We start from the raw sequence: 17,694 nt of genomic DNA, 5'->3' as shown, positions 1-17,694 counted from the left end.
GGGAATGATGTGACCGACTTTTCTGCCCCCCCCCTCCGCTCCCTGCAGGCGTGAGTACTCAAAGTCCCATGTCCCTCAACCCCTTCAGGCCCAGGCAAGGCGGGACAGCCAGTCCCCCTGGAGCAGTCCTGGCGAGTGGAAGGCATGGTTTATGCAAGATGTGAGCTGCTTGGGGTGCTGGTGTTCGAGGGGCTGGCGAACCAGCCACTCACGGGAACACGGAAACGCGCGGGTATCGGATCTGGAGCCCGGGAGGCTGGCGAAGTGACGGCGGAGACTGGGGAGGGTGGCGGCTTACGTGGGGGGCGAGGAAGAGGAAGCCAGGAGCCCCCACATGTGCTTGGCCTGTGGCGCCTACAGAAGTGGGGTCCCCGGGCAGTGGCAGTTGAGCTGCTGGGGCTTTGCTATGAAGGCTGAGGGTGCAGGGGTGAGGGGCCGTTGTTTCGCCACGGGCACTGTGAGGACGCGTCGGGGCGGGGGGGGGGGGGACGGTGGAGGCGTGGAGGGTACGGGAGAGGCCGTCGTAGGAGTCAGGGTTTGATGCACTTGGCCGTTCCGGTGCTGGGAGGGGAGGAGGCTAAGTCCAACCCCCAGAATCCCTGAGATAAAGGTCTGGGCAGGTCTCAGTGAGCTCTGTCAGGCCTCTGGCATTGGAGAAGCTTCTGGATTCTTCTTCGGGTTACCTCAGAGAATCTGATGTCCTCCATCAGACGCACCTGGTTCTAATCCTGGCTCTGCCACGTTTTGTCAGATGACCCCTGGGCCTCGATTTCCTGGCCTGAAAATGGGAAAGGGGCTGGCGCTGTAGAGAGTGGGGCGGGCAGGGATCTGGGCGCACGGCCCCGAGGTGTGGGGACAGGCCTGACAGCCGCAGCGCCTGAGCCGGAGGAAAGTTCAGAGACGATGGCCAGGCTGCTCCGCGGGGCTTTGAGGCCGAGATGCAGAGTCTGAATTGTATTATGGACGCACTGGAAACTACTGGAAGGTTTCAGCGGGGTTGCTGCAGTGAAATGGGCTGATCTGGCTCAGGGGAAGCTTGCTCTGGCTGCTGAGTGGAGAACGGACGGGCAGGGTCAGGAGTGGAAACAGGGACGCCCGTAAGGGGGCTTCTGCGGGCCTGGCTCAGGGGCGGGTGATGGCAGGTGGGACCTGGCCCGGGGGCCGGACGGAGCAACCTGTTCCCCACCTATTCTGTGCACCCCCTGGGCCCCCAGCCTGGCCTGCGCCCTCGCCCCCCTACCTGGCTTTAACATCCAGCTCAGGCACCCGCGGCCCCTTCTGTATCAGCCGGGGCAAAGCCCCCCGACTGCTGGTGGACGATGTGGATCGTGTAGGGTCGAAGCTCTCCGGGCTCCCTAGCCACCCCTGCCTCTCCACCTCAGGGGTCCTGGCCGGAGCCCTTTGGCCAAAGCAGGACCCTCCTCACTATGCTATTCAAGCCGCCTCGGCGGGTGGAGGCCACGTGGTGCTGCACCCGCCCCCCAACTCCCAGGGCCCCGGCTGGTTAGAGCCACCCCCCTCCCTCCCCTGGACCCACGCCAGCCTGGGGCCTGCTGCCGGTCCCTGCCCTTGCTGCGGGGACATCTCAGTGCTCAGCCAATGTTTGCCGAACTTGAATGAGAGAAGGGAAGAAGGAAAGGGGGTTGGGGGAGGTGCAGAGTCTCAGGCAGGCCACGCAGGGCAGGCCAATGCCGTCCCCGTGGACGAAAGTGCCGACTCCTTATTACAAGATGCGTTTGTGATTTCTGGCTTCGCCCGGGGATGTCTTTTCTCTTTATACGTGTTTTTATTTTGATTTTATTAAAAAAAAAAAATGTTTCTTTATTTACTCGCCGGGGGAGGGGCGGAGGGAGGAGAGAGCGAATCCCAAGCAGGCTCCGCACTGGTCCGAGCAGACTCAGCACAGAGCCCGACACGGGGCTCGATCCCGCGAACTGTGAGATCCCGACCTGAGCCGAAATCAAGAGTCAGAAGCTTCACCGACTGAGCCACCGAGGCGCCGCTCTTTTCATATGTTTCTTTTAAAAAAGTTTTAACCGAGTTCATTTATTTTGGGGCAGGACGTACGTGCCGGTGGTACATGTGGGGTCTACAGTGAAAAGACATTCTCCCTGCCCCTTCCCGACCTGGCTTTCCTTCCCGGGAGGACCAACGTTCCTGGTTTCTTGAGAAGCTCCCAGAAATATTCTGGGCTCCAGACATCTTGGCCATCTTCTCCTCTTGGTGGGGGGTGGTTCACTACCCGCCCCTGCAGCCAGAAAGCTTTGCTCGAGGGGAGGGGAGAGGAGGGAATATTGTGAGTTCATTAAACGTGCCGTGGACGGTGAGTGCTTCGGGCACGTATATCTTACAGGAACCACCACGCCTCCTTCCCCCTGGGAAGGCAGGGTGGCTCTGTGGGCAGGCCCCAAAGAAGGTCATCCTCTTCTCAAGGATGCCTCCCTGTTGCTTCTGCTTCGACTCAGAAGGGAGCTGGGTCTGCCTCTCTTCTCGGGGTCGTCAGTTCTGCTCTCCCTTCTGTGCAGACAGCCGGGTCTCTGGAGCTGCCTGACCCCTCTCCTGCTTGCCCCGTCCCTTTCTTTGAAAGAGAGAGCAGCTGATGAGAAAGTCCCCCACCTGAGGCAGGGGCATTAAGGTCAGGACAACGAGAGAACACAGAACTGCTTCTTCTGGAGGCTGGATGGAACCTCACAGGTCCCCGGGCCTGGGACGCTGCACGTGAATAGATGTGCGCCTTTCTAAAGAGGGGCCCTGCGGCTTCTCATCATTTGAAAAAAAAAAAAAAAAAAAAAGCCCTGAGCTGATCCAAAGAGCGGAGGGGGGGGGGGGGGGAGTAGGAAGCATGACCTGAGCGGGAAGGGAAGGTTCTAGAATGTCCAATAAGTGGCCCTCAAATTGCTTGCAAAGCCCTGGAAAATAGTTCTCTCTGGATGCTAAACTAAGGAAGGGGCTCCCTGGAAGCCTGGGCGAAAAGGGAGGTCTCGGAGAGGTGGGTGGGATAAGAGGAGAAGCGCTGGGAACACCGAAAAGGACACCTGTGTGTGTGTAAGGCCTGAGTGTGTGTGTGTGTGTGTGTGAGTGTGTGTGTGGCTGGGTGAAGGTGTCAGAGGTTTGCAGTGACCTGTGTGAGATGGGGTGGGATACGTGTAGGAGGGTGAGGGAGGGCTGCACCCCCTGGGGCTCCTGTGTGCACCAAGGCGCCTTGGCGAGGGCGATTGTGTGTGTGTGTGTCTGTCTGTCTGTGCGTCTGTCTGTCTGTTGCCAAGACACCCACGGTGCCCCCCCCCCCCACCCCGCAGCGGGGGAGGGAGATCTTTATCTGGCCTCTAGGTGCTTTAGGAGTTTCAGAGTTTCTCACCAGCCTGATCTCTCCCTGCCCCCCCCCCCCGGGCCCCCCCCCCGCCCCCCTGTCCCCACCTCAGGCCTTGCCCCCTCCATCCTCTCTGCACAGGAAGTGGGCTGGCCCTGGGGTTTTACTTCGCTGGCCTCATCAGCCAGCTGCTACCTGGGCGGCTGGGAGTCTGAGTCGGAGCAGGGCCCTGGGGCAATGGCCGTGGCCCCAGCAGCGGAGAGATCCCGAGAGAGTGCGCCGCAACCCCATGTCTCAGCCAGGTGACTTTGCCCTCGCCCCTGCCCCCCTTCGGTCCCCGGGCACCCAGGGGCTCCCTCCCGGCCCTGCCGCCAGCCCCCGCTGGAAGGGAAGGTCATGGGACAGCTTTCAGCTCTCACGTAGATGCCCCAGGACGTCATCTGCCCGGACTTCCTTCTCCCAGCCCTCCCGGCCACCCCTCCCACCCCCAGCCTTATCTCGAAATCCCTCAGGAATGAGGCAGGTCCTGAGCTCATGGCTGTTGGCTTGAGGGGAAAAAAAATGCTGGTCCCTAGTGCTGGGACCTACCTCTCCTGCCCGGCCCATCCCTGGGGACGCTGGGGCTGCTCTGGGGCAAGGGGCCTTCCAACCCAGAGGGGTGAAGGAAGAGGCGGGAGGACTGGGAGAGGGGAGGCCTGCTGAGCCCCAGACAGAGGACAGAGGGATGTGGGGTGGGGGGGACATGCAAGCCCCCTCCTCACAGCTATGGAAAGGCGCCCCCCGGGTGAAGTGCTCCCGAGGAGGCTGAGGGGCAGGAGAGGAGAGAGGGGGGCCTCTCTGAGACCTGGCCCTGAAGCGGGGTGGCCAGGGAAGCCCTGGGCGGGAGGCCAGACCTGCAGGTTTGAGTCCGGATTTGTCCCGCCCTTGGCCGTGTGAGGGGGCAGCTCAGTAGTGTCTCCGGGCACCTCTGGAGGGGCGGGCACCTCTCTCCTGCCCTGGGGAACGAGGTCTCCTGCCCTGAACTGTATTCGGAGCACCTCGGGGGTGGGAGAGCTGAGGGGCAGAGCCAGCTCTGAGGGTCCCCTTCCTAGCCCCACAGCCAGGGTCTAGAGCCCCAGGGGTTAAACAGCAAGAGGCAAGCCCCCTCCCCTCCCCCCACCGCTCCCCCCTCCGTGTGTGTGTGTGTGTGTGTGTGTGTGTGGCCAGGAGGACAAGGGAAGACAGAGCCCGTCAAGGTCAGTGGTCTGGCTACTGAGCTCCTTCCTCACATCCTCCCCCTCCCCCAAGCACCCCAAGTCCCGCAGCGTCAGCCCTGCGGGAACTCAGGCGGTAATGACCCATTCAACCCCTAGCTTCCCCCACCCCCAACCCCCCCCCCCCCCCCCCCCACACACACTCCGGCCTTGGCCTCCTCGTCTGAGAAAAGGAGTCATAATGGTACCTTCTCCCGGGGTTGCTGTAAGGGCTAAATGAAGTGTCATCTGCTGAGTGCTGAGGACCGGGGCACAGAGTGAGAGCCGAGTATTAGTCACCATCGCCATCATCATCCCTGTCACCATCAGGACCGTCATCACCATCATTGTCACCGTCATTATCATCTCCTCGCCTGAAATCAGAGGACTGGCTTTGAGTCCAGCCCCTTGGGCAGTGCAGAGCTCAGTCTTGGCATCCATCAAAGGGGCGGGTGACGACAGCCACCTTCCCGGGCTGTGGTGGGGACCTATGAGTCAGTGTGGCTGTGGACAGCTTTGCAGTTGGGAAGGGCATGGTGCGTGGGTGTGCGTGGGAACCTAGGGCTAAGGGCGCTTGGGGCTCAGAGGTCCTACTTGCTTGCTCTCCCTGAGGCTGGGCCCGTGACCTTGAGCAGGTTCCTTAACCTCTCCGAGGCTCCTTTGAGTGGGCTAGGAGCCCTCCCAGCCCCAAGCCCCTCTGGTGCCCCCCACGCATCCCCCACCCATGTGCTTTGCAACCTTGGAGGGTACATGCGCCCTTTCTGATGGGAGCGGTGGGGAGCTCATTCTAGATAATGCTTCTGCTCCTGCTGGCTCACCCCTGCTGGGGCTGTGGTTTGGCCTTGACCTTCCTGTGATCTTGTATGCCTTTGCCCTGACCCTCCTCCCCTCACCCTGGGGCTCTGTGCCAGGTCCTGTCTTGGGCATGGGGTTGCCTTGCTGGCTGGCGCTGGCCGAGGGTGACACCCTCCCTGACCCTCCTCCCCTCACCCTGGGGCTCTGTGCCAGGTCCTGTCTTGGGCATGGGGTTGCCTTGCTGGCTGGCGCTGGCCGAGGGTGACACCCTCCAGGAGACTGACAGGGACTGCGCCCAAGGCCACGATCGAGCGACTAGGGGGCACAGCAGGGCTTGCTGGACCCCCTTAGGGTCCCAACCCTGTGCCCTGTGCTGTCGGGGGTTCCCAAGGAAAGAAGTAACCAGCCCCCACCCCCACTCCAGCTGGGAAGCCCACCCCACTAAGGGGACGGTGGGCCAAGCAAGGAGGAGCCCATGGGCACCTCTCTGGGCTCCTTTTTGAACCCAGACCGGAGACCTGACTGTGGGCCTGGGCCCCTGCCGGACCCGGACTCCAGGGCAGGGAGGCTGTCGGCCTTACCTCTGGGACCAGTGCCCCGGACAGGGTCTGGGCAGGGACAGAGGATGTGAGAGAACAGGCCTTGGGAGTGAACGTGGCCGTGACATCCCAGTTCTGCCCCCTTCTGCGCGTGTGACCTTGGCGGGTTGAGGACCCGGAGCCTTAGTTTCCTCATCTGTGGGAGGGGCTAAGACAAGCACCCACCCCCAAGCTGCTGGGCAGATAAGATTATCTGATGTATGTAAACCGCTCGGTCCATGAGTATTGTGAGGTCATCAGTACGTGTCTTCGTGTCTTCGGTCGGTCGTGTGAATGGTCTCGGTGGGTGGGACAAGTTACCGGAGTCCCTGCCTGGGCCCTGTCCCGGCTCAGATTCCACAGCTGCCTCTTTTCCGCTCTATGGCCTTGGGCAAGTTGCTTCACCTCTCTGTGCCTCAGTTTCCTCACCTGAAAATGGAGATAATAAGGGTATCATCTGGTAGATGGCCTTATCGCTTCATTTAAAGAGTTGAAAACAGCCCGGCCTACAGGAGCCTCCCGATGAACGGGTTTTGGTGTGATTAAGGGGCAGCGGGGCACGGTGGGGGGGGGGGGGGCTCTAATCCCAGCTCTGTGCTGGCCTCGCTGTGTGGACTGGAGCAAGTCTTCCCTTTTTTTTTTGAGTCTCAGTTCCTCCAGCTTTTGAACAAGGGGTTGGGTTCGCTCAGAGGGCCCTTTCAGCTCTGACAACGTGTGGGGCTCTGAATCCCGGAAGGAAGGGAGTGTGTAGGCGGGGCCGAGGTACCAGCAGGTGCAAAGGCCCTGAGGCCGGACGGTGCTGGCTTTGTAGGGTCCAGCCCGCCGCCCGGAGTGGCGGGTGTTCACTTGTGCCTTCTCTTCTTCCTCCCTCCAGGGCTCCCTTCCCTAGCTCCCATGCATGGATGTGATGGCGGCTCCTGGTCTGCCCTGGTGTCTGTCCCTCCTTGTCCTCTTCCTGCCCCTGGCCATCCCTCGGGCATCCACAGCGGTGAACGGTGAGGACCCTGCATCTGGATAGCCGTGCTTTTCTTGGGAAGGTGGCCAACAGCCATCTAGAAGCCCTTTCAGGACCCCCGCTTCTCGGCAGGGGCAGGAGGCCGGGAGGGAGGGAGGCGAGGGCGATGGGACCAGAGATCAGGCGTCCACCTTCTCCCTCGGTCCTTCTGTCCTGCTGTATCCACACGTCCCCCCACGCCAAAGGAAGACACTGGCTTTTCGTCCCTGCTCTGCCTCGGCCTGCCTCTGGGACCTTGCAGGCTCTGGGGCTCAGTTTTGTCCTCTCTGAAATGGATCCGCCCAGATCTTTTCTGCCCAGCAGGGTCGCCTACCTGCCCATCTGGTGGGCACAGGGTGCAGGGCGCAGGGTGGTAGGCCGGCCCCGGAGGGCACCCTGCAGCCGGCCACTCACGCCTCTTTTTGTCGGCAGACCCCTCCAAGCTCGCGTGTTTCTACAACTCAAAAGCCAACATCTCCTGCGTCTGGAGCTGGGATGGCGACCTACAGGCCACATCCTGTAGGATCCACGCTAAGCCGGATCAACGGTGAGTGTCCCGCGAAACCACAGCATCTCGAGTCGGGGGCGGGGGGCGGGGCAGGGTGGGTCTTCTAATCATTGCCATTTAGACTCTTGGAATGCCTTCCTTGTAGACGCCAAGATGTTATATTTTGGGCATTTGGACTGATGGGACCCCCAGACCCCTGGCAGCACATCAGGCTGGAAAAGCTAGGAGGCAGATGTTTAGACGCCTGAGACCAGGGCGGGCGTGAGGAACAGGGGTCCAGGCTGCAGTGCAGGGGCCAGGGATGGGCTGGACAACGTAGTCTGGGGACACAGAGCTGTAAGACCTGTTATGCCAAGGTTACCCTGGACTTGAGAAGCCAAGGGGGAGAAGGAAGGGGGCTCCCCAGGAGGAGTCAGCGAGGGGTTTCTGTGACCCAAACGTTCTGGGTGGCCGTGGCAAAGGTGACTCTGAGTGGGTGGTGATTCTACGGGGTTCCAAAGGCTCCATCAAGCCCCACAGGAAGATTCTGGAGGGCTTTCCGTGTGGAGGCCACCTGCCCTAGAAGGTCACTGTGGCTACTGCGGGGCCGGGCTGGGGAGGGCTGGGGAAGGTGTCTACGACGGGAGGCGGAGCAGAATTCTGCCTCTGCCGAGGTTGGCACAGAGCCCCGCGCCGACTGGCCCTGCTGGATGGGGGACCGTCCCCAGGGCCGGCTCTGGGGGGCCCTCCTTCTGTCCTAAGGAGGTTCTTTTGCCTTGGAAGGTCTTGGAACAAATCCTGTGAGCTGCTTCCGATGGGATCGGCCTCCTGGGCCTGTTACCTGATCCTTGGATCCCCAGATGTGAGTAGTGGGAGCTGAGAAGAGAGCCCGTTTTCCAAGCACCAGCAGGTTATATCCACTCTTAAGGGGCAGGAGAACATGGAGATGGGCTCGCACAGCGCACAGGCTCTGGGTGCAGAGGCGTGGGTTTGAATCCGGACGCCCCTGCTGACCAGATGCATGACTTTGGGTTTCCCACCTGCAGCAAGAATCCACCGGAGGAGTGGCCAAGGCACCTGAGCATTTGCCTGCCCGCAGGGGATACTCACTACCTGGCCATTTCCTTCCCCAAAAGTCAGGGTGTGGGGGTGGGGAGAAATGGAGGAAGGGAGGCTTTCATACTCAAAGCTATTGTTCCAGATCTACGTTTCCGGGGGCGGTGGTAGGGGGGGGGGTTGGTTAACCTGCTTGCACACCTCTTGTGATGGGGAACTCCCTCCCCCACCCCGAGGCAGCCCACCCCGCTTTAGATCATGGATCAAATTCATGCCTGTTTTCTGTAAATTAAGATTCACTGGCACAGAGCCACGCCCGTTCTCCTGCGGGTTGTCTCTGGCTGCTTTCGCAGGACAGCGACAGAGCTGGGTAGTCGTGACCGAGACGGCTTGACCTGCAAAGCTACAAAGAGTTACTATCTGCACCTTTGCGGAGAAAGTTGGCCGACCCCCTGCTTTAGCTGGGGGGGGCTTGCGGAGGGGCTCCACTTTTATTGGGGTCTCGATCTTCCCCCTCCCCTATCCCCCCCCTCCCCCCTTGCAGACTCAGAGTCTGACTTCGGCTGACACCGTGGACATGAGGGTGACGTGCCACGAAGGGGAGAGGTGGAGGGTGCTGATGACCCAGAAATTCAAGCCCTTTGAGAACCGTGAGTGAAGAATCTGGAAGCAGGGGGGAGCGGGGGGTGGGGGGGCGGGTACTGGGGCGGACTGGGAACCTCCTTCCCTGTCTTTCCCTTGGGGGATCCTGCCTGTCCCAGTCTCTCTCCACACCCGCGTGCGAGCTGTCACTGCCTGCCGCCCTCGGGATGCAGTCCTGATTCCTTACCCTGCTATTCGAGGCTCAGGGTCTGGCCCTGGCTTCCCAATCTAGGACTCCTCCTCTTGTGGCTTGTGTTCCCGCCACGACCAAAGTCCAGCTCTCCGAATTCAGCGTGCCCCTCCGTGCCTCTGAGCCCTTGCACGTGCGGGTGCCACAGCCCGCAAGGCTCTTCCCACCAGGAAAGTTCCCACCCACCCTTCAGGGCTCGGGGGAGAGTCACCTCCTCCAGGAGGCCTTCCCAGACTCTCCCAGCCCTTTGTGCCTCCTCCTTCAGGGTGTTTAGGTCCTGGGTCCTCACTGCCTGATCAGGGGACTGTTCCCCTCACTGGGCTGTGAGCTCCTGAGGGCGGAGTGTTTGTGATCCCTCTGTCTCCACTCCAAGTACTCAGCACCAGGCCTCATCTGGGCAGTGCTCCGGGAAGGTTTGTTGAATGACTGGGTGTCCAACTCCAGCCGCAGACCATGCAGGGGCCGTCTCTAAGGAAGAGAGGGCGAGAGCTAGGCAGCTCTCTCTCTCTCTTTTTTAATGTTTATTTTTGAGACAGAGAGAGAGCGCGCGCGTGAGTGGGGGGCGGGGAGAGGGAGAGGGCGACCACGGAATCCCAGCATGTCTCGGTTTTATCGCCTCAGCATCGTGTCCCGGCGTCCCCCAAGCCCACTCTCCCTTCCTGTCTCCCTCTGTCCCTCTCTTGCTTCCAGTTCGCCTGATGGCCCCCGACTCCCTCCAAGTCACCCACGTAGGGACCCACAGATGCAACATAACCTGGGAAGTTCGCCAGTCCTCCCACTACATTGAAAGATACCTGGAGTTTGAGGCCCGGAAAAGATCCCCAGGCCACAGCTGGGAGGTGAGTGCCCTGCCCTGATTCCTCCCTCCTGCCCCGGTCACCCTGTCCATCCTTCATCTCAGCCAAGCCACGGCGGCCCCGAGGCTATTGCCAGCTCCGATCCCCCCCTGCCTCCATGTGCCCCCTGACAATCCAGAGCTTCCAGCTGGTGGCAGATGCCGGGCTGGCACCAGGACAAGGTCTTACCTAGCCAAGAGGCCGGGGACTGTCCTCTCCGGGAGATTGCAGAGACCCCGGGAAGCCACCTTTCCGTTCTTCAAATCCGGTGTGGTCAGCATCCACTGACCCATTCACTTACCCGCTCCCTCATTTGCTCGCTCACCCAGCAAACACTGAGTACCTACTATGTGCTCCCGAGGGGGCAAAGAGGGTGGAGGATGAAACTGACCAGATCACCCCCCCCCCCTGGGGTCAGGAAACTCACATGGAGGGCGGGGAGACTGTCTGCAAACAGGACCCTGGAGACTATGAGATATTGATCAGTGCTACCCAGGAAATTAAATGGGATGACATCATTTGAGAGGGCCTGGAGCAGGCCCTCAGGTCAGGTGCCCACAGAAGGCTGCTTGTGGGATCCGAGGGCCAAGGAGGAGCAGACCCTGCAAAGGTTTGGGGAGGGCTTTCCAAGCAGAGGAAAGAGACACCGCAAAGACAAGACCCTGCGTGTCTGAGGGCTGGCGGAGGGCAGGGGGGTGGTGGCGGGGGGAGCGGGGAGGAGCAACGAGGGATCCAGAGGTGGGCGGGGTCCCTGGGAAAATCCTCTTTCTGGGCGCGTGGAAAACAGACTGCAGCAGAGTTTGGGTGGGAGCAGGGAGACCAGCCCCTGCCTGAGATGGGGGAAGGAGAGGAGAGAAGGAGAAGGGTCTAGAATAGGTTCCGCAGGGGGAACCAGCTGATGGGCGGCAGGCTTTGTGTGTGGAGGCTGAGTGAGAGGGAGGGGTTCGGGATGAGCTTGGGGTTGGGGCCTCAGCACTGGGGAGTCAGGGAGCCTTCTGGTAGGACTGGGTGAGGGGGCATGGAGGCTGGAGGCGAGGAAGGAAGGAGCTCCTTGCTCAGCCTCCCAGGCAGCCCTGATGTGGGAGGTGAGGAGGGCTGTGGGGACCCCTCTGCTCTGACAGCCCCCACCCCCGCCTGTCTCTGCCCCAGGAGGCCTCCCTGCTGACCCTCGCGCAGAACCAGCAATGGATTTGCCTGGAGACCCTCACTCCAGACACCCAGTATGAACTTCAAGTGCGGGTCAGGCCCCAGCTGGGCAAAAAACGAGGCTTGGAGCTCCTGGAGCCAGCCCCTGGCCTTCAGGACGAGGCCCGCAGGTACCAGTGGGCAGAAGGGGTGGGACAGAGCTCAGGCAGGAGAGGGGCTGGCTGGGGTGTGATCCGAGGGCAGCTGGCGGGGGAGGCCTGGGGACGGGGTCCAGGGCTCGGCCCCAGCGGCGGCAGGGGGATGCTGGAGGGACCTGGGTGATGGGGGCCCTTCTCTAACCCCTCTCCCTGCTTCTCCCACCCCCGGGCAGCCCCAGGGAAGGAGGCTGTGCCCTTTCCTTGGCTGGGCCACATCATCATGGGCGTCAGCAGTGCCTTTGGCTTCATCATCTCGGTCTACCTGCTGGCCAACTGCCGGTACATCGGGCCATGGTGAGCGCCCTCCCTTCCTGCTCCGTCGTGCTCTCCTCTGACACACGCACCGACATGCTGGTGCTCCCTCTGCCCCCCCGAGAGTCCCCCCTGCCTAACACCTGGCTTTGCCCTGCCACCCACCCCCAAAGATGGCACCGGCCTCAGGGGACCCGAGGAAGGAGAGCCCCATGGCAACCCTGCCCCGAGCATTACTCTCAGGAGCTGAGTGTGTGTGTGTGTGTGTGCGGACATGCCGGCTGTCTGCGCGTGTGTCCTCACGGGTCTCTCTAGGTCCGGGCACGCGTTGGTGTATTTCTTTATTTCTTGAGCCCCAGCTCAGTGCCAGGCCTGGGGCGGGGTGCTGGGAATGCAGGGGAGGCCACACGCATGCAATCTGGAGCCCACAGACCCATGGGAGAAGGCAGATGTTTATTAATCACACACGAGTACAATGACACACCACGAGGAGGATGGCAAAGGAAGATGTTCGATGTATTGGAAACAGACATCAGGGAGAGGAACCTTGACTGAGGGGTGGCTGGCAGAAGCTTCTCCAAGGAAGTGATGGGTCCCTTGAAATCTGAAGGAGGAGCTAAGCAGGCAGGGTGGAGGGGGTTGGGGAGCGCATCCCAAACAGAAGAAACCGGGTACGCAGAGACCCTACGTGAAGGGGGTGGAGGAGAGGGCTGACCCGACATCTGCGGGGCAGATGGGCTTTCTGGGGTCTTGGGGCTCTGACTACATTTTGAAGCAGGTGCCTACAGATACTGGGGCATTCTGCTTGGCAGGCCGAGCACGGGCTGGAAGTCGGCCCCCACTCACTACCCTCCTAGAACCGGGTGCCCTTGGGCAGTGCACAACCTGAACCACCATCCATGACAGCCTGGACTAAGAGACCCACGATCTGGCCTCTCTCCTGCCTCCTTCCTCCTGGTTCACTCTACTCCAGACGCCTGGCTGTGTGTGGTCCCTGACCGGTCTGGCTCACGTGCCCCCCCCCCGCCCCCCCCCCGCCAGCCCTACATTTTCTCTTTCACAGTCCGCTGCTTTCTGTTTGCATAGAATGCATGATAATGTCGCACACTTGGTTCGTGTCTGTCTCTTCTTAAGATCGGGGGCCTTCTCTGTTTGCCATTCTTGTGTCCCCTCCCTTACTGGGCATTCCCTTGACACTGACCAAATGAATGAATGTGGAGGGGTTCGGTACCCTACCTTCAGGGCCGTGGGGGGCTGGCCGGACACCATGGCCCCCTTCCCTTCTCATCCACCTTCCCTCCCTCCCTCTCTCCTGTTCAGGCTGAAGAAGGTTCTGAAATGTCACATCCCAGATCCCTCAGAATTCTTCTCCCAGCTGAAGTCAGTGCATGGAGGAGATTTCCAGGTAGGACTCTGGAGGTGGAGGCCAGAAGCAGGCACGGCCGGCTTGGGCTGGCCAGAGAGCGGGCAGAGGTGTGAGTGGGTCTGCGCTTTGCGAAAGGAGACGAAATAAGGAAGGGAGTAGCCTCCGGGGTGGCGGTGGGCCCCTTTCCCCAGCTCTGGCACCGGCCTTCTCAGGCTGAATGGCACCTCCCTTCTGAGCCAGACTTACTGGGTTCTAATCCCGGCTCCGCCCCTTCTTGGCTGTGTGATGTTGGGTAAGTTAGAGAACTTCTCTGTGCTCCGTTTCCTCGCCTGTAAAAAGGGGAGAGAGATAGTGTTACCAGGCGTAGGGACCCACTGCCTGGGACACAGTAAGTGCTCGAGGGGCCCTAGCGGGAGTTACTGTCCCCGGTCTGTCCACCGAGCGGGGCTTGCCAGGTACAAATTCTCGCGACCCCACCACTTGCGCAGACCTTCTTCGTGGGCGCAGGGCTTCCTCTGACCCCGCGCAAAGCCCCGAGCAGGCTCCCTGCCTCGTCCCCGGTGCTAACAAGTCCTCCAGCCACACCTCGTCACTTGAGACACAGATTCACGGTTAAAGCGTGGGCCCCCGAGAGTAGTAACACTCTGAACCCCATTTCAACCTCAGTCGCCTCCCCTCCCCGAGCCCACACTTGCTTCAGGAAGGAAGTGTCAAGGGAGGTGGGGGATGCGGTGGGCTGCTTCTGTCACCCTCCCCTCCCCAGGCTCTCTAGATTCGGTGGGGGGGGTGGGGGTGGGGATGGAAGGAGATCCGGAGGAGCCCCGAGGGGCCAGGCCGGGAAGCCACGCTGGGCCCGAGCTATCAAGAGCCGGAGTTCTCTGTTCCCGGGGATCAGGGCCCCTTCTGGAATTCTTCGGAAAACTCCCAAGACTGGGGATCGCTAACCTACGGTTCTCTTGATGTGCAGGAATGCATCTCCTTAAAATTCTTCCTAAAGCCCTAAGGGTCGTGAGCTCCCCGTCAACAGAGGCATTCATGCAAGCCTTGGCTGACTATCTAGGTTCTAAGGGACTAGGACCTTCCGGGTGGGAGTGAGCTCCTTTCCGGAGGGGTGCAAACCACCCCATCTTCCCATGAGGGCATCCCCAGGCCTAGATGCCTGCCCCCGGCCCTCGGGTGTGGAGGGGGGGTATCCCAAGGAGGCCCTGGGGAGGCACGATGTGCTCGGGGGTTGGGGCTGGCCAAGAGGGACCCCATCCTCTCCTCTGTGTCGGGGTGGGAGGCCCGCTCCTCCCTCTCTACCCCAGGACCTCCGGCGACAGGGCCACAAGGCCCGCTGCCCTGTCCACGGGATCTGGGAGTGTGCGTGCCAGTGTGTGAGCGTGCCAGAGGGGGAGAGAAGCTTCTCCTTGCGCCCTCCGCCCCCCCCCCCCCCCCCCCGCTTCAGGGCACTGTGGATGGAGGCCCTGGGCCCAGGAAGTGGCTGACCACACACACCTCCGAGGGGGGCCGGCCAGGCCCTGGCACACGGGTGCTGGTCACGGGACTGGCCTCTGCTTCTTCTGGATGCCCGGCTGCCGGGCCCTAGCCTCCTCCACTGCCTCTTCTCGCGACAGACCCTGCCCAGCCTCCCCCCACCCCCCGCCCCGCCCTGCGCTCTTTTCCTCTACCCAGACCTGCTGGGCACAGGGGTGTCAGAGGAACCCATCAGGCCCGGGCCCTGTACTCAGGGGACCACAGTCCGGCTGCTGAGGGCTCCCAGGACAGAGGGCTTGTTGAGGTTCTCAAAAAACCCACTTGAAGCCCCCATCGCGCCCGCCTGCCCGAGGAATCTGTTGTCCCTCACAGGTGGCCTGCATTTCACCCTGTGCTAGGAATTCCCACCTTCATTTTCTTCTTTGACAACTTCCTGCCACCCCCCCCCAACTCCCCCCCCCCAGGGAAGTTGGGAAAGAGGGGGCTCACTGTTGTGGAATTGAGGCTCAGAGAGGTGCAGTGACCCGCCCCCGGGGTCGCACAGCTAGCGAGGGGGCCGGGGCCCAGACTGGAACGTGGTTCTCCCTGCTCTTGCCAGGGCCCTCCGGATCCCAGAGCCAAGTGGGAAGGGCTCAGGCGGGCACTTTCTTCTCTCCGTGGATGGAGGGCGCGGGAGGTGGGGGCTCCACGGCGCTGGGAGGGAGAGGAGAATTGCGGGGCCATCAGGTCCCCGCCAGAGAGTTTTTTTTTTCCACGGTGCCCGGGGCCACTGGCTGTGTGATCGGCCCCGGGGCACGTCCCCTCTCCGGGCATCTGTGAAGTGAACGAGATGTGCCCCAGGGCCCTTTCCGCTTCCAACACGGGTTGGTTGATTCTCACACCGGTGCCAGCCCCCACCAGACACACGGAGGATTTTACCCTGTGCCCGGTGCCTAGATCAGCGCCAGGCTTCACAGCAGGTGCCCCAGAGACAGTCGCGCGCGGAGACAACGCATCCCCCGGGCGCCTACAGCAAGCACACTCCCCGGGCTGACCCAGAGGGTTCCCCAAGCCAGTTGGCGGGCGGGCAGTCAGGGAGGCCTTCCTGGAGGTGGCCGCCCTGCGTAGCCGGTAGTTAGAGGAGTTGTGGCTGAGAGTCTGGAGGAGGCGTCCCACTCACCTCCCCGCTGCTCTTTCTCCTGGCAGAAGTGGCTCTCCTCTCCCTTCCCCTCGTCGTCCTTCAGCCCCAACACGCCGGCACCCGAGATCTCCCCGCTGGAGGTGCTGGACAGGGACGCCAAGGCCACACAGTTGCTCCTGCTACAGCAGGAGAAGGTGCCCTCCTCGTCCTCAGCCGAGACCAGCGGCCACTCGCTGACCAGCTGCTTCACCAATCAGGGCTATTTCTTCTTCCACCTCCCGGACGCTCTGGAGATCGAGGCCTGCCAGGTGTACTTCACCTATGACCCCTGCACGGAAGAGCCCGATGAGGCTGGGCCCGGGGCGCCTGCGGGGTCTCTCCTGCCACCCCTGCTGCCTCCGCCCGGGGAGGAAGACGCCTACTGCACCTTCCTCCTCGGCGGCCCGGGCCCCCCAAACACGGCCCCGGGGGGCACTGGAGCTCATGACAAGAAGCTGGCCCCCTCCCTGCAGGAGGGAGCTCCCAGAGACTGGGCCCCCCGGCCCCCGATGTCTCCCCCGCCAGGGGCACCTGAGCCGGTGGACATCCAGCCACCCCTGGAGGGCTCCGTGGAAGGAGCAAGAGAGGAGGGCCCGGGCCCGGGCCCTGGCCCTGGGGAGGGGGTCAGGGTCAGCTTCCCCTGGGCCAGCCCTCCTGGGCAAGGCCAGCTCAGAGCCCCTGCCTCCTGCCTGACCCTGAACACCGATGCCTACCTGTCCCTCCAGGAGCTGCAGGATCAGGACCCAGCTCGCTCGGGGTAGACGGACGACCCGGCGGGTCACTGCCCACTGTGGTGCCAGGCCCAGTTGAGGGCTCGCTGTCCTCAAGGCTTGTCCACTGCTGGGTCACCTGGTTTCTAGCCGTGCCCCGGACATCTCTGCCCAGAGGGCCCCCACCCAACCTAGCACACTTGGCCGTTCACTTCCAAAGACCTCAGTTGCTGCTTCCTGGTCCTATGGCCCAAGTGCAGAGTGGGGGGGGTGGGGGCACCGTGACTCCCCCACTCCCTCATCAGTCACGGAGCCCCATGGCTTTTGTCCCTGAAGCATCCCTCCTCTTCAGCCCTGCAAGCACTCTTGGGGGAGCGTTCTCGGGGCTCTCCAGGGGTCTTCTCCGCAGGCTTCCTGCCCCATCTCCCCCCCTCCCCCCCTCCCCCGCAGGGCAATGAGAACAATGAGAACGCTCTTTCCAGAACGTAAATATGGTTAAGCTGCCTCCCCCGGTTAAATCCCTGCCATGCCTCCTCACTGCCCTCCGCTTCACTTCTTGGCCTGGCCCCTGCTCCTCCAGCATCGTGTTGGGGCATTCCCTTCTGGAACCTTCCTACTGAGCCACCAGAAGCTCCCTCCTGCCCCCACACCTTGGCACATGCTTGCCACCCGGTGCCTTCAGTGCCTCCTTCATCTAGGGGACAAACCCCCCTTATCCCTCAAGTGTCCGCTTCCCTTGGAAGGAAACACTGCTTCCATTCATGTGCCCAGGCTTCAAGATTCCGTGCTGGAGGGACAGTTCTCGGGGTCACGGGATGGCTAGACCCAGCGGCTCTGTCACTCCGCCCTTGGGATCTCTCATGACCTCAGCATGCTTCGCTGCTGTGTCCTTACCACAGTATGGACACAAATCCCCCGGGAGGAGGGGGGGGTGGAGAGGAGGGGACACTGGCTGGATGTTTCCATGGAGGTTTCACAGACTCCTAAGGCATGCTGCTGGAAAGTGAACCTCCTGTCAGTGGCAGGTTCCGATGCTGTCCCAGGGAGCCCAGATCTGGGCCCCTGCCACTCCACCCTCTACTGGAGGGACCTCTTCCGTGGCTCCGGGGCTGGCACACCGCCTCCAGAAGCGCAACTCCGTTCACCGCACTTGACACGGGGTACCTGGCACCCCACCGTATCCCCCGGATGACATAATGAACCGTCTGGAACCGTCTTGCTCGGACTCCCAGTGCCCGGCTGCCTTCACATAGGGGGCGTCATCCACC

General features: G+C 62.0%; 1 protein-coding gene across 1 annotated transcript; it reads left to right on the top strand.

Moving 5' to 3' along the window:
• The first annotated feature begins 3,491 nt into the window (after positions 1-3,491).
• Positions 3,492-17,524, top strand: IL2RB (interleukin 2 receptor subunit beta). Its single transcript, XM_043562492.1, is given in 11 exon segments — positions 3,492-3,612; positions 6,790-6,910; positions 7,342-7,456; positions 8,180-8,258; positions 8,997-9,102; positions 9,975-10,123; positions 11,270-11,377; positions 11,379-11,436; positions 11,637-11,757; positions 13,036-13,120; positions 15,743-17,524. Coding segments are annotated over 10 exon segments (1,653 nt in total). The 5' UTR covers positions 3,492-3,612; positions 6,790-6,813; the 3' UTR covers positions 16,478-17,524.
• The last annotated feature ends 170 nt before the right edge of the window (positions 17,525-17,694 follow it).

The sequence above is a fragment of the Prionailurus bengalensis genome, chromosome B4 (assembly GCF_016509475.1).
Source record: "Prionailurus bengalensis isolate Pbe53 chromosome B4, Fcat_Pben_1.1_paternal_pri, whole genome shotgun sequence".
In the NCBI taxonomy this organism is placed as follows: domain Eukaryota; kingdom Metazoa; phylum Chordata; class Mammalia; order Carnivora; family Felidae; genus Prionailurus; species Prionailurus bengalensis.
The sequence above is the reverse complement of the archived record's forward strand: the minus strand, read 5'-3'. Positions and strand labels throughout refer to the sequence as shown.